Source organism: Mycteria americana, chromosome 2 (assembly GCF_035582795.1).
Source record: "Mycteria americana isolate JAX WOST 10 ecotype Jacksonville Zoo and Gardens chromosome 2, USCA_MyAme_1.0, whole genome shotgun sequence".
NCBI classification, from domain to species: Eukaryota; Metazoa; Chordata; class Aves; order Ciconiiformes; family Ciconiidae; genus Mycteria; species Mycteria americana.
The window spans coordinates 3,591,163-3,603,331 of NC_134366.1; the positions used below are offsets into that span (position 1 = coordinate 3,591,163).

The 12,169-nt window shown below is 43.3% G+C and overlaps 1 protein-coding gene across 3 annotated transcripts in view; it reads left to right on the plus strand.

Moving 5' to 3' along the window:
- OBSCN (obscurin, cytoskeletal calmodulin and titin-interacting RhoGEF) overlaps positions 1–12,169 on the plus strand; it is a 200,088-nt gene that overhangs the window by 55,581 nt on the left and 132,338 nt on the right. For all 3 annotated transcript variants that reach the window (XM_075492235.1, XM_075492232.1, XM_075492233.1), the window contains 9 exons: positions 943–1,209; positions 1,708–1,977; positions 2,206–2,469; positions 7,103–7,369; positions 7,706–7,818; positions 8,570–8,723; positions 10,135–10,296; positions 10,800–10,904; positions 11,589–11,855. In XM_075492235.1, coding sequence (XP_075348350.1) covers positions 943–1,209; positions 1,708–1,977; positions 2,206–2,469; positions 7,103–7,369; positions 7,706–7,818; positions 8,570–8,723; positions 10,135–10,296; positions 10,800–10,904; positions 11,589–11,855 — 1,869 coding nt within the window. The remainder of the gene's footprint in view (positions 1–942; positions 1,210–1,707; positions 1,978–2,205; positions 2,470–7,102; positions 7,370–7,705; positions 7,819–8,569; positions 8,724–10,134; positions 10,297–10,799; positions 10,905–11,588; positions 11,856–12,169) is intronic.

Genomic DNA, 12,169 nt, shown 5'->3' on the forward strand with positions numbered 1-12,169 from the left:
TTTGTCCTTTGCTGGCCACTCAGGGGAACAAGGAGACCTACAATGGGTGCTTTCCCTGGTGTCTGCTCCCCACTGTCATCTGTTTCTGTCTCCTCCTAACCCCAGTAGCTGGGACATGGCAGAGCCTTAGCTCTTCCCCATTCTGCTCACCAGCATGACAAAGCTGATGAGGATACGGAGGGATGTTATGTGAGGAGAAGATTTGTGAGTTAGTCACATGGGGAAACAGGACCTGAATTTGTATCCTCCTCTGTTTCTGGGATGGTGCACCTGGGATGCTGTTCCCTAGTCAAGGCTAAGGCTATAAACTGACAAGAAGGATGAAGTACAGCTGGTCCACAGATGGAGATGAGAGGGGTGATGTCCCAGAGCTAAGACCTGCTCCTTGCTCTTCAGACACTCACACTGGAGATGTCTGCAGCTGACATCCACCCCCTCAGCTCCCTTCGGAGTCATTGCAGAGGAGCGGTTGCTAATAGGTCATGATAGATCCGACCTATTGAAATGTCTCCTTGAGGATGAAAGAAATCACACCCTGGGTTTCTCTGACTCCACTGGCTGTGTCTCCAGTGCCAGAAGAGACAAAGGTGGCTGGACCTTGTGCATCCATATGGATTTTTACATTTAGTCAGTCAAATCAGGCTCTGATGTAAAAACACCACGTGGTCTCATTGGGTATGAAATTAGAAAGAAAGGAAGGCAAAACCCAATCCTGTTTAATGGCACTGTTCTTGCTTTACAGAATGACAATGATATTAAAATTCCATATCAAAGGAATCTCCCTAAATTTCCACCTTTCTGGTTTGTTTCTGTCTACCCTGATCCCCAAATCTTTTGGAGTTTTGGTTTTGTTTCTTTCTTTTAATTTGGCCAGAAACAGTTTCTTAGAACAGGTTTCTTATCTTTTCCTTTCTCATCATTTTTCCTTCTTCTGCATCTCAGAAATCCCTGTGAAGTTTGCCAAAAAACTCGAAGCTGTTAATGCTGAGATCGGAGGCAGCGTCTCTTTGACCTGTGACGTGAGCCATGCCAAAGGGAAGGTGGTGTGGCGCAAGAACGGAGTTCAGATCAAGCCCAGCAAGCGTTTCCAGATTCATGAGGAAGGGGTCAAGCGAACACTGACAATAACAGGGATCCGGGCTGAGGATGAGGGAGAGTACTCCTGCGAGTCCAGAGATGACAAGAGCAGCATTACCATCACCCCCAAACGTATGTCTCTAGAACTGCGTGGTGACAATGTGGAGGGATCCTTGGGTTTTGTCCTCAGCCATTACAACTCTGCAAAGCTGAGTTTGTTCACGTGTTTGTGCTGTCTCCTGTGTTGACAGCAAAACACAAAACTCCACTTCCTCTCTCAGTGTCAGTGGAACCTCTGTTTGTGAAGAACATAATGATTTTGAGATGTATTGAGCTCAGGTCTTTTAATATGTGGGCAAATTGACCTTCATATTGCATATTGAGGCTGGAATTAAGTATCCCAAACCTAAGATGGGATTTTTTTCCCCCTCTTGTTTGCTTATCTCTTCTGGCATCTTTATGCACAAAACTTACTCAGACATGGGAAACATAAAGATGCATAACTGTGATCACTTACTATAAGTAAAAAATTGATGCTTCAGATAAAATCATCAAAGCTTTTGGCTCTTTGAGGGTGTTTATGCCACGTCTCAAAGATATGCTCCTAAATGTTTTATTCCTATCCATCAGCTCCCAGAGTGGTTAAATTCGTTACCAGTCTTAACAGCGTGGCCTCTGAGGAAGGAAAAGAGGCTGTGTTCAAGTGCACAGTCTCTCCCAGTGATGCCGTGGTCACTTGGCTGAGGAATGGTGTCAAGATTGAAGCCAGCAAGAAGTATGTGATCTCGCAGAAGGACACCAACCACAGCCTCACCATCACTGATCTGACACTGGAAGATGCAGCTGAAATCTCCGCCAATGCTGAGGGTGTAGAAAGCACGGCCAATCTCAGAGTCCGAGGTAGGAGGCAATAACGTCCCTTTGACAGGCTGTCACGGATGCTATGACCTATGCTGTTTTACGTGGCCTTCCCTCTGACTGATTATGTTAGCAGTAGGGAAGTTCTGCTTTCGTGTCATTAAATACGGATGCCCAGAATGCATTGGGACTGGAGCCACCATTTTAATTCTCTCTGAAAGCCTGTTTTCTGGATCTTTATTCTTACTAATATTTCTTCTCCTTTGGCAGAGGCCTCAATCTCATTCAAGAAGAAACTGGAGCCCATAACAGTTGAAGAGAGGGACACAGTGACCTTGGAGGTAGAGCTGACCAAGCCTGCAGAGGTGAAGTGGATGAGGAACAGCATCGTATTAAAACGCAGTGAAAAAATAGAGATCAAAGCTGAGGGAACAAAGCACACCTTGGTGGTTAAGGACATCTCCTTTGCAGACAGGGGCTTCTACTGCTGTGAGAGTCCTGATGACAAGACCCAAGCCAAGATCAATGTGGAAAGTAAGTTGAATGATCTCCAGTTCTATAAATACCCTGGACAAGGTTTGGAGGTGGATTCTGGTCTCTTCCATTATCATAATGGCCACTGCCACCCCCACTTGCCATGGGGACACGGGGACATGACCATGGGCTTGGCCACCAGTCAAATGACTGAGAGGGGGTGGAAGCAAGGACAGTAAACAGAGAACAGGTGACTGATTCTTGTTGCTTCCATCTCATCCCACCAGCTTTCAGTCATGCTGTTGACCATTAAGCTTCTTAGCTGATTCTTTTCCTTCCTCTGAAATTTCTCATTCTCTGGTACACTCTGTTTTTTCCTTTGTATGGCTTTTAGCAAACCATTCCCTCTTCAGTCATTCATTGCCCTAATTCTTCTCTGCAAACCACCTCTTTCAGAATGCCTCTTTCTATTCAGTCAGGGTTAAAAATACTACAAAAGCAAATCTTCTATCTGAGGGTGCTGCCCTTTCAAGTCAGCTAATGGTGTCTCAGCTGTAGCCCTGTACTTCTGTCCTTTTTCCTACATCCTTTTGTCATGATTGTTACAGGATAGATGAAGACAGGATTTAAGCACTTAAGGACTATCTAATTTTGTCTGTAAAGCCCCTGCCACCAATTGGTGCTGTGTAGGTCATAAATAATAGGTAAGGAAGGACTTGATAACAGACTTCAAGTACATAAAAGGCTGTTATAAAGTGGAAGGGAACAATCTGTTCTCCATGTGGAAATAATGACAGGAAATAATGGACTGCAATTGCAACGAGAAAGATCCAGGTTATACAATAAAAAAGCTTTTTCATGTTTGGATGACTGAATAGGTTGTCTGGAGAGGTTTTGGAGCCTCCATCATGGGTTTAAGAAAAGGTTAGTGAAATTTCTGTCTGGGATGACGTAAAGAGCTGGACGTGTCCTAGAGCATGTCCTACCATCTGATGGTATCAAAGATATAAAAAATTGGTGACAAACTGTCTCATACAGAGCAGGGTTTGTCAAATCACTTTCATGCACTTCTAAGACAGCTTCATCTTCAAAATCTTCCTGGCTGACTGTCGTCAAAACCCCACTGCTCTAGCATCCTGACATGGGGCAGTTATCACTTCTGTTGGCAGCTGCTCATCTTTTTTCCAAACTGAATAGCTCTAGAAAAAAAGCAGACATTACCAGTGACTAGCAGCTGGTAAGTTAGGCTTGGATTCATGCAACCTAAGTCTAGCACATCACTTTCAGCTAATTCTGTAGTCAACAGAGAGAAAAAAAAAAGACCTCCAGAGAGTGTTTTAAGTCTTAGATGCACTGAGTTACCTTCTGGAGTGTCTTTCTGACAATTCAAGGAACCATGGGTGACTACAATCGTGATTTAGAACTAGATTCAGGTTTACTGTCTCAGTTAAATGGGATGAACTGGGTCCGCAGAAGATAAAGAAATACGGCACTTCCGTGGTCACAATGTGTTGGAAGAATGCAGTGCAGTACAGGGCAGTTCGCTACTCCATCCTCTTTCACACATTGCATCCCAAGACATTTTTTTTCAGACTCTGGGTGATACTCACTTTCCTTCCAGCTAGATGTTTCAGCAGTTGGTTGTAGATTCAGTTATACCTGGTTTTAGTCACTGGCTGTTGCTATAGCCAAGTAAAACCAAAAATGATGGAGCAGTGTTTATATAGGAAGTAATTGGGTAGTCCTGATAGCTGCCACAACAGTGTTTTGTGCAAGGTGAGTCATGCAAGCATAAATATATGTCTCTGGTTTATAAACTTCCTATTCTGATGGAAAGAGGGGACTTGGAGTTGTGCTTCTCAGGCACTTATCTGCATTCTCATCACTTACGCTTAGTGTCACTGTAAAAAGCAGCTCCTCTGTTGATGAACTGAGATGATAGTTTCATGCAGTGATGGAAACTCAAGGTGATCTGAGAGTGGCCACGATCAAAAAGGGGAATAGGCTCACTGGAGCAGGGAATTCTTTTCGCATATGATCATACAAGCCTTAGTTATGGGGTGTAGCAGGAAAGGGGCCATATACAAGAATCTTACTAGACTATAGGTATTCTGCATCCAAGTCCTCCAGCTGAGATGGCGCCAAGCTCTCGCACTACTTTACAGCAAAAGCAAGAATCTAAAAGTAGAAGTCTAAAATTATGCTCCATTTTTTTTTTAATTTAAGCAAATGGCCTTTTTTCAGTAGAATGTGTTAGTGCTTACGCTGAGGTCAGCAGAAGGTCTTTAAATGCTCACAGTCTGGGGAATTGAGCTATGACTATTTGGTGCTCCACTTTAGATTAAGAAGCCTGATTTTAGAGGACCTTTATTTAAAAAACACCTAGCTGGACTGATACTGTTTGGTTTGAGATTGCTTTCAGAGCAAGGTAAATAAGGAATAGCTACATGAAAATCTGTTTATTTACTCCAGTATATAACAACTCCAGTTGTTTCATCAAAAGATAAGCATCTGTTCTGATCTTAAGATGCCAGGAGATACTAAAAGCACCTGAGCTGCTCAAACCAATAACATATCTGGCTGAATATCTATTTTCAGTTGTGACCAGGAGGAGATGTTTGTGGAAGACTTAAATAAGTAAGTCATGAGTAAAGTGATCCTTCCTCTGATACAACTCTAAGCTTTCAGCAGGGAAAAGCATAATTAGGTCAATTAATTATAGCAGAAATTATACTGGGAACATGAGTATGACATTTCAAATCTCTTGACACAAAATATTGTCTATTAAAATAAGTCCTGTAATAGTTCTACCATTCCCCAACTGTTGCTGCTTTATGACAAGACCTTTGAAAAAGTGATTTTTTTTTTTCTTTTTCCCCGTCCTACATACAACAGCAGATGAGGATATATCCAGGAGGCCACTTACTGTGTTAGAAATTGCTATGCTATTTAGTTAATGTTTTTGCAAGTTCCTTTCGCTATCTCCTTGGAATAACTTCAGTTTGATCCTCGGTCCAGTCACTGTTTGAGGGGCTGGAGTATCTATTAACCTAGGGGAAAGTTTAGACAGTAGCAGGTACGCTTCGTTCAGTTTAGAGAATGAGGTACCCCAGGGGGATAGGGACCAGCTGCAAAATCAGATCAGAAATTGGGGACTGATGCAACTTCTAGTGAGCAAAGCCAGGAGAGCTGGTTGTCTTAGTTTGGGAAGCAAAGAACAAGCTCCTGGAAGTGCCTGTACTTCCCTCATTTGTCTGGTTCAAGACATATCCTTGGGGCAAATTTGTGTTTAAGTGGTTGTGACCTTGGAGAAGACCGTGAGAGAGGAATCAGTGTGGTTTCCTTGAGAGAGGGGTTAGAGAGGATCCTACCTAGGATGCATATGCTCCTCTGTAAACCTGATGTGAGGTGTAACAGCAGCAGAGGGGACAGGAAAGGCTTAAGGAGCTGGCATTACATGGAGCCCTCCTGGGGAGAACAGTACTGTGCTTCTACCCAGTTTGTTAATAAAGCCATAGCCTACTCACATCACCTCCGTGGGACCTTTGGAGAAATAGTTTGCTCCCTGCTGTCCCCCATGTGGCATAGGGGTAGGTGCCGCCAGGAGATGTTTGAGCCTCAGAGAGGCTATGGTGTCCTCAGCCCAGGAGCTGGGTCCAGACCATGACCACAAAGCAGAGCCCACAGGTCACTCCTGGTCATGTCTGCATTCAGATCCTGGCTGAATGTGGATTATCTCTGCTAAACATGCACTAGGAAGGTCAAAATATTCCCAGGGGACCCATAAGGAGTTGAAGGTTTTTGTGAGTAATTCATAGCTTTGTAGAGGTTTTTTGTTGTTGTTGGGTTTTTTTAATTGGCAAATTAATTTCTTTTAAGGGTGAGTCGCGTTTAAACACTAAATCCATTTTATTGGCTGATAAGGCACTGATGTCACTGATGTCTTGTATTGGGAACAGGTAATATCCACCCAAAACACGGATGCTTTGTCCCCCACCTGTGTCAGTGCACTTCACACTGAGTCGCAGACTTTTTTTTTCCTTTTACTAAAACCTTTTTCCTCTCCCTGCTACTTCCCCCCCCCCCCCGCCTTGTTTTATCCTAGTTGAAGAGCTGCACAATATTGTTTATTCCTTTATGCTCTACTAATCTCTAGTGTTCATCTTTCTCTTGAATCATGCTTGGACAATAAGTATTTTCATCAACATCTCTCTTGCTGTACAGCACAGGGACCCTGGTCCCAGTGTAAATAACAACAGTGTTATCTTCTTCTAAAGTTCTTCTTCTATCTATCTTTTTCTATATTATTCTTCTCCAGTTTGTTCCTGATGGTTATTGGTGACCACCTCACCCAGCACAGGAATGCCTCTACTCCTGTGTGTGTGTGCAACTTCAAAGCTTATTTGTGGTGGACCTTGACAGAAAAAAGGCCAGTTTGCCCTTTTTCTGCAATGTTTGGCTGACTTGTTTGTCCCAGCTGAAAGCATCCATTTTAAGAATAGCAGCCACGCTAGCAGTATGGTCATGAACAGATTTTATTTCCTGCAAAGGTGGTTGTTTAATTGGCAGATACCACGTAGTTGGCAGGTACCTGCATAAGGAATAGGGAAATAATCTATTTTGGAAGTCCTCAGGCTGTTTCACAGCTGTCTGTGTGAGGTCTCCAACTTGTCCTTGTTTTTTTTTTTTTCAGTGAGGCAGATCAAGCTGGTGAAAGGTCTTCAGCCCCTGGAAGTCTCTGAGAAAGGGACCGTCACCTTCGAGGTGGAGGTGTCGCATGAGGACGTGGAAGGGATCTGGCAGAAGGACGGCGTTCGGCTGAAGCCTTCACCGAATGTCAGTATTGGTGTCCTGGGGAAGAAACATTCACTGACTCTTTCTTCGGTGACTCTTGAAGATGCAGGACTCATCTCCTTCAAAGCAGATGGCATTCATTCATCAGGGAGGCTCACTGTGAGAGGTACACAGACCCAAAAGTCTGAGGCCCTGGTTGGTGTGGGACATGGTTGTCTTCTGACCCAGAGAGTGAGCTTTTAAGAGAGCAACAAGCTTTCTTTGTAACTGCAAGGGATGTTAAGCACTGGACTATCATCAGTAACATATCCTTCTAATGTCAACAGAATTATTGTACCATCATTGTCTACAAAACGACTTGTGATAATGTGCTCAAAACAATAGGATTTTGTTGTCACAAGTTTATTAAACATGGAAGCTAGGCTCTGCCTGTTCATTAATCCTTGTGCCAGATGGTTCTGGAGACCTAAATCCCCATTAACTGGACTTTCTCTTTTTACAGAATTGCCTGTGAGAATCAGCAAACCTTTGGTAGACATCAGTGTGACTCAGAAGGACAAGGTCACATTCGAGTGTGAGCTGTCCAGGCCCAATGTGGATGTTAAGTGGTTCAAGGTACAGGATTTGATGGATAGCGGTATTTTAATTTCTGACTTCTCTGGAAGGGGAATGAAAGCCTTTAGTTTCACTTCCAGGGGATGTGAGTCTGAGCCTTTGCTCTACAGCTCGTAGTATTGCTCTCTTGTCCTTACGTTCTTCTACTTGCCCAGTTCATCGCTCTCGGTGTTATTTATTTACTGGGTGCATTTATCAGGTTGAAAGTTAAACTTCTCTTGAGTTTATAGTGAACTTCTGAGCTGTCGTTGCGCAGAATGTGAGCTCGTCTGCTGATAGCAGTGCAGTCTTATGCTTTACTTCACGCCTAGCAGTTCTCACCCAGGAGTTACAGCCTCACTGGGAACTGTGATTTAAGCTGAAGCCTCAATTCCCTTTCACCTGACAATCATTTTGGAGATCAGCTCAGGCATTTCATGAACCTTCCTTGAGGCTCAGTTGATATTTCCCTTAAATGGGGATAACAGCATTTCTTCAAGGTAATGTCCGAAGGGGCTTATTGCCAACCCTGTACAGTGCCTTAAGCCTTCAAATAGGTGTCTTAGGTCAACCAAAAGTTATGCATGTTCTTCTGCCATTCCTACTTCTGGAAAACTTTGCGTTGTGCTGAAGTTTCAGCATATGTTCCAGTAAGCCCAGCTCCATTAAGTCCAATGAGACAGGTGAATTAAGCGCAGATCTGAATGTTTGTTTTACTTGGTGCAGAAATAGAAGAGTTGATGGTGATCTGGTTTGGCCTTTTCCCTTCTAGGATGGGAAGGAGCTCCAGCAAAGTAAAAAAGTGGGGATTATTTCCCAGGGAAATAAGAGAAGCCTCATTATTCACAAGTGTGAATATGAAGACCAGGGAACCTATACATGTGAAGCAGCTGAAGACAAGACATCAGCTAACCTAAACGTTCATGGTATGTTTGACTGAAGTACGAAATTACATCTACTGCAGTATTTTTGACTACCCAGCAAGAAATGCTTCGTGTATTTTGCAATTTCTCATTTTGGGTAACTTTCTCTTCCTAGTGAGAAAGTGCTGGCAGAGTTGTACTGTGCTTGCTCTATCCTTAGAGCAGTATTTTTGGAAGAGGTGCTAACTGAGCTTTCCATTTATCAGAAGTGATTTCTGTTCTCTGGAATCTGAATGGCGTTTCTAGATTGGCAAGTTAGCAAATACTGGGCAGCCTGGCATAAAGCAAAGATTCAGTGGCTGGTGTGCACATGGTTTCGTTTAGCTTCTGCTGTTGTCACAGGGGTACTTTGGCTGAATAGGGACTGGACAAGCCCTGGGTATGATCTCAAATGTGCCCTACTTTTTATGTTGTAAATGCTAGGGAAAGTGTCAGGATTTCTGACTGCGTATCTCTCCTTTATGCTCAAGACAGTTTTTCCCTCTGTGTGTTTTGCACTGTGCAACTGGTCAAGCGCCAGATGTGTTTTGTCACCAGGCTCTGAAGCACCAGAGATAAGCTAGTGCTGAAGGCCAGTTACTGAACTGACAGGTCTGCTGTGCCCTGGCAGATGTTATTTTCCAGAGGGGCATCTGAGAAGACAGATCAGCTCGCTCTTACTGCTTACTAGATGCTGTCCTCATGTGGCCACTTGGGTTCAGCAGTATCTTCATGAACATCTGTCCCGTTCCATTGGTCTGTTGAACTGCCCCTTTTCTCCCTGACTTTGTGGTTGGGATGGGTTGCTTTTTGAATGCTGGGCTGGTTTGCATCTGAGCTCTGGTCCTGAGGTTGATGCAGGATGTATCGAAGCCTTCCCTTTCAGAAGGAAAGGGCTGCAGTAGCACAGAAATATGGGTTAGTTCTGACATAAATTAGTGCAAAGCGGCAGAGTTAGAGGATTATACTGAGTTCGGGGGACTCTGAAGCAAAGGTCTCTCCTAGGTAAAACATGTTGCTGAGGTCCCTGTGGCTGATACAGTCCAGACACACAAGCAGGAGACTAAAAGGAGAGCATGCAGAGAAGCATGCGAATGAGACAGGTTTATAGTGACACAAGAGGTTGTAGGCTTGTGTTTAGTTTTCCTTGGCAGATTTTCTTTTATTAATATGTTTAACTTCTTTTAAAACCTGTATAAAGTTCCGGCATCCATAAAATCCTCTTGCAGTGAGCTCCACGGTGGCTGGTGATTCTACCTGTAGGTTCAAGCATACGATATATTTGTTGTGTTGAAGAGCAAAACCACCCAGGAAGGGAGGCTGGTCTAGAATAAAACACAATCCCATTTTTTCCATGCAAATATGCAGAAGATAAGCACACCACACTCAGTTATGGAGAAACCCCAAATAAATATTTGTCTCTATGGTTTCACAGCCCGAGATATCAAGATTGTTAAACCACTGGAAGATGTGGAAGTGAATGAATATGAGAGCGCGTCTTTTGTCTGTGAGATTTCACACGATGAGGTCCAAACCCAATGGTACAAAAATGACAACAAGCTGAAGGCTGCTGACAATATTAGAATGCGTCAAGATGGTAAGATGAAAAAGGGGGTTCTCATTCTTGAATGGGGGTGGGTTGGAGTAGGTGCTGGTATGGGAGATTAGGCAGAAGGGTCTGACCTTCAAAATCAGGTTAAGAAGGTTTAGCCGAGAGTTCCCCTTTTGTTTTGGTGCTGCAGCTAGGCTGAGACAGTGACATGGTGGGAACTTTTAGTAAAGCAAATTTGGCGTCATCCCACCATCTCGCGCTACGAGCAGTGGGTAGGAATTTGTATCATCTGACAGTGGGTGGGATCCTTCTGTTTCAAGCACTTTCTAGATGGTGGGGACCACATTCAATCAGTCCTTGGAGAAGCTGAGGTTAGGTTATCCTTTGATACAGGGACATAGACATAGGGGAACGGTCAGCCTTGCTGCCGTGAGAGCAGGTGGTGATGCCCTGAAACCAGATGAGCGATGCTCAACCTGGCAGTGTGCCTTGGAGAGTGAAGCTGTTTGCTCAGGGCAAGCTGTGTCTGGTTGTATGTCTGTTCTCAGGAAAGACCTATTCGCTGACATACATGCGTGTCCAAGTTGAAGATGCGGCAGAGATCAAATTTGTAGCAGAAAAGGCGGAATCTCGTGCCCAGCTTACTGTAAAAGGTAATTATACTTTTCATGCCAATACTGCTTAAGCTCTCTCACGTTACAAACCAACAAACTTCCCTCACTTTTAATGTGAAGAAGGTTAAACAACACCTAAAGCTTTCACGGAAAGAAAAACTCCCGCCTACCTTACTGCATGTGAAATATCAGCCTGGGAATTTACTTTTGCTAAATAACACAGTTTATTTTCTCAGGAGGTTGGTTTTGTACCGTAAGACATTAAAACTCATGTTTGAACTTTGAGGGACAAAAAGCTGTAGCTTGACTTTCTCCTGCATTTTCTCTTTCTGGTGTACATTTAAAAAGAATACAGCATTTTTTGTGTTTAACTTAAACAGTGTGATAGAGACAGAGAGAAGGAAGACATTTGAATTAACACACTGATGAGGAGCTCAGGAAATCTGAGATCAGTCCCTGGCTTTGCCCATAGCGCTGCTGTGTAGTGTTGAGTAAATTACCTATTACCTCTGCAGTGCAGCCATCCAAGTGGTAAAATAGGGATAAAAAGTTTTCCTTTCATTAGCTCTTCACTTGGTGTGTGCTAGTTGAGTGCTTAGCATAGTAGGGATTCCTGTCATCATCCGAATAACTGAACATAAAAGAAATATTGCTAATGAGTTTTTAATTGGCACTTTTCATGGAAACTGTACTGATTATTCCATCTTTTTTTACTCCTTTTAGAGCTGCCTGTAAAAATTGTGAAGCCTTTGCGAGATAAGATTGCTCTTGAAAAACATCGGGGATTCCTGGAGTGCCAGGTGTCTCGTGCCAATGCCAAAGTTAAATGGTATAAAAAGGACGTTGAAATTCACCCTAGCGACAAATACGAAATTGTGAGCAATGGTGTCTATCGGAAACTCATCATCAACGATGCAGGTTATGAAGATGAGGACACATACACTTGTGATGCCTTTGATGACAAAAGCAGCGCTAATTTCTTTGTTGAAGGTACTAAGCCATTTTTTCTCCTCTAGGATGCATTGGAAGGAGGACTGCCTGATTCAAAAAGCCCTGGTCATTGACTTTGAAAACAAAATGCCACTTAAAAAGTGTTTTAATTCAGTGTTGACTTATTCTGAAGTCCATTGATATTGAATCCTTTTAGGATTATAAGTGCAGGAACATCCTGTAAAATGAATATATGGTATATTCTCCTAAGGAAAGTGGTGAAATTCCTGTTCCAGAGAAGTTTATCAGATATGCTGGAGAAAGTTTGTTGTTCAGAGAAAAGTTGCTGTAGGTAACCAAAGTCTTTACTACTA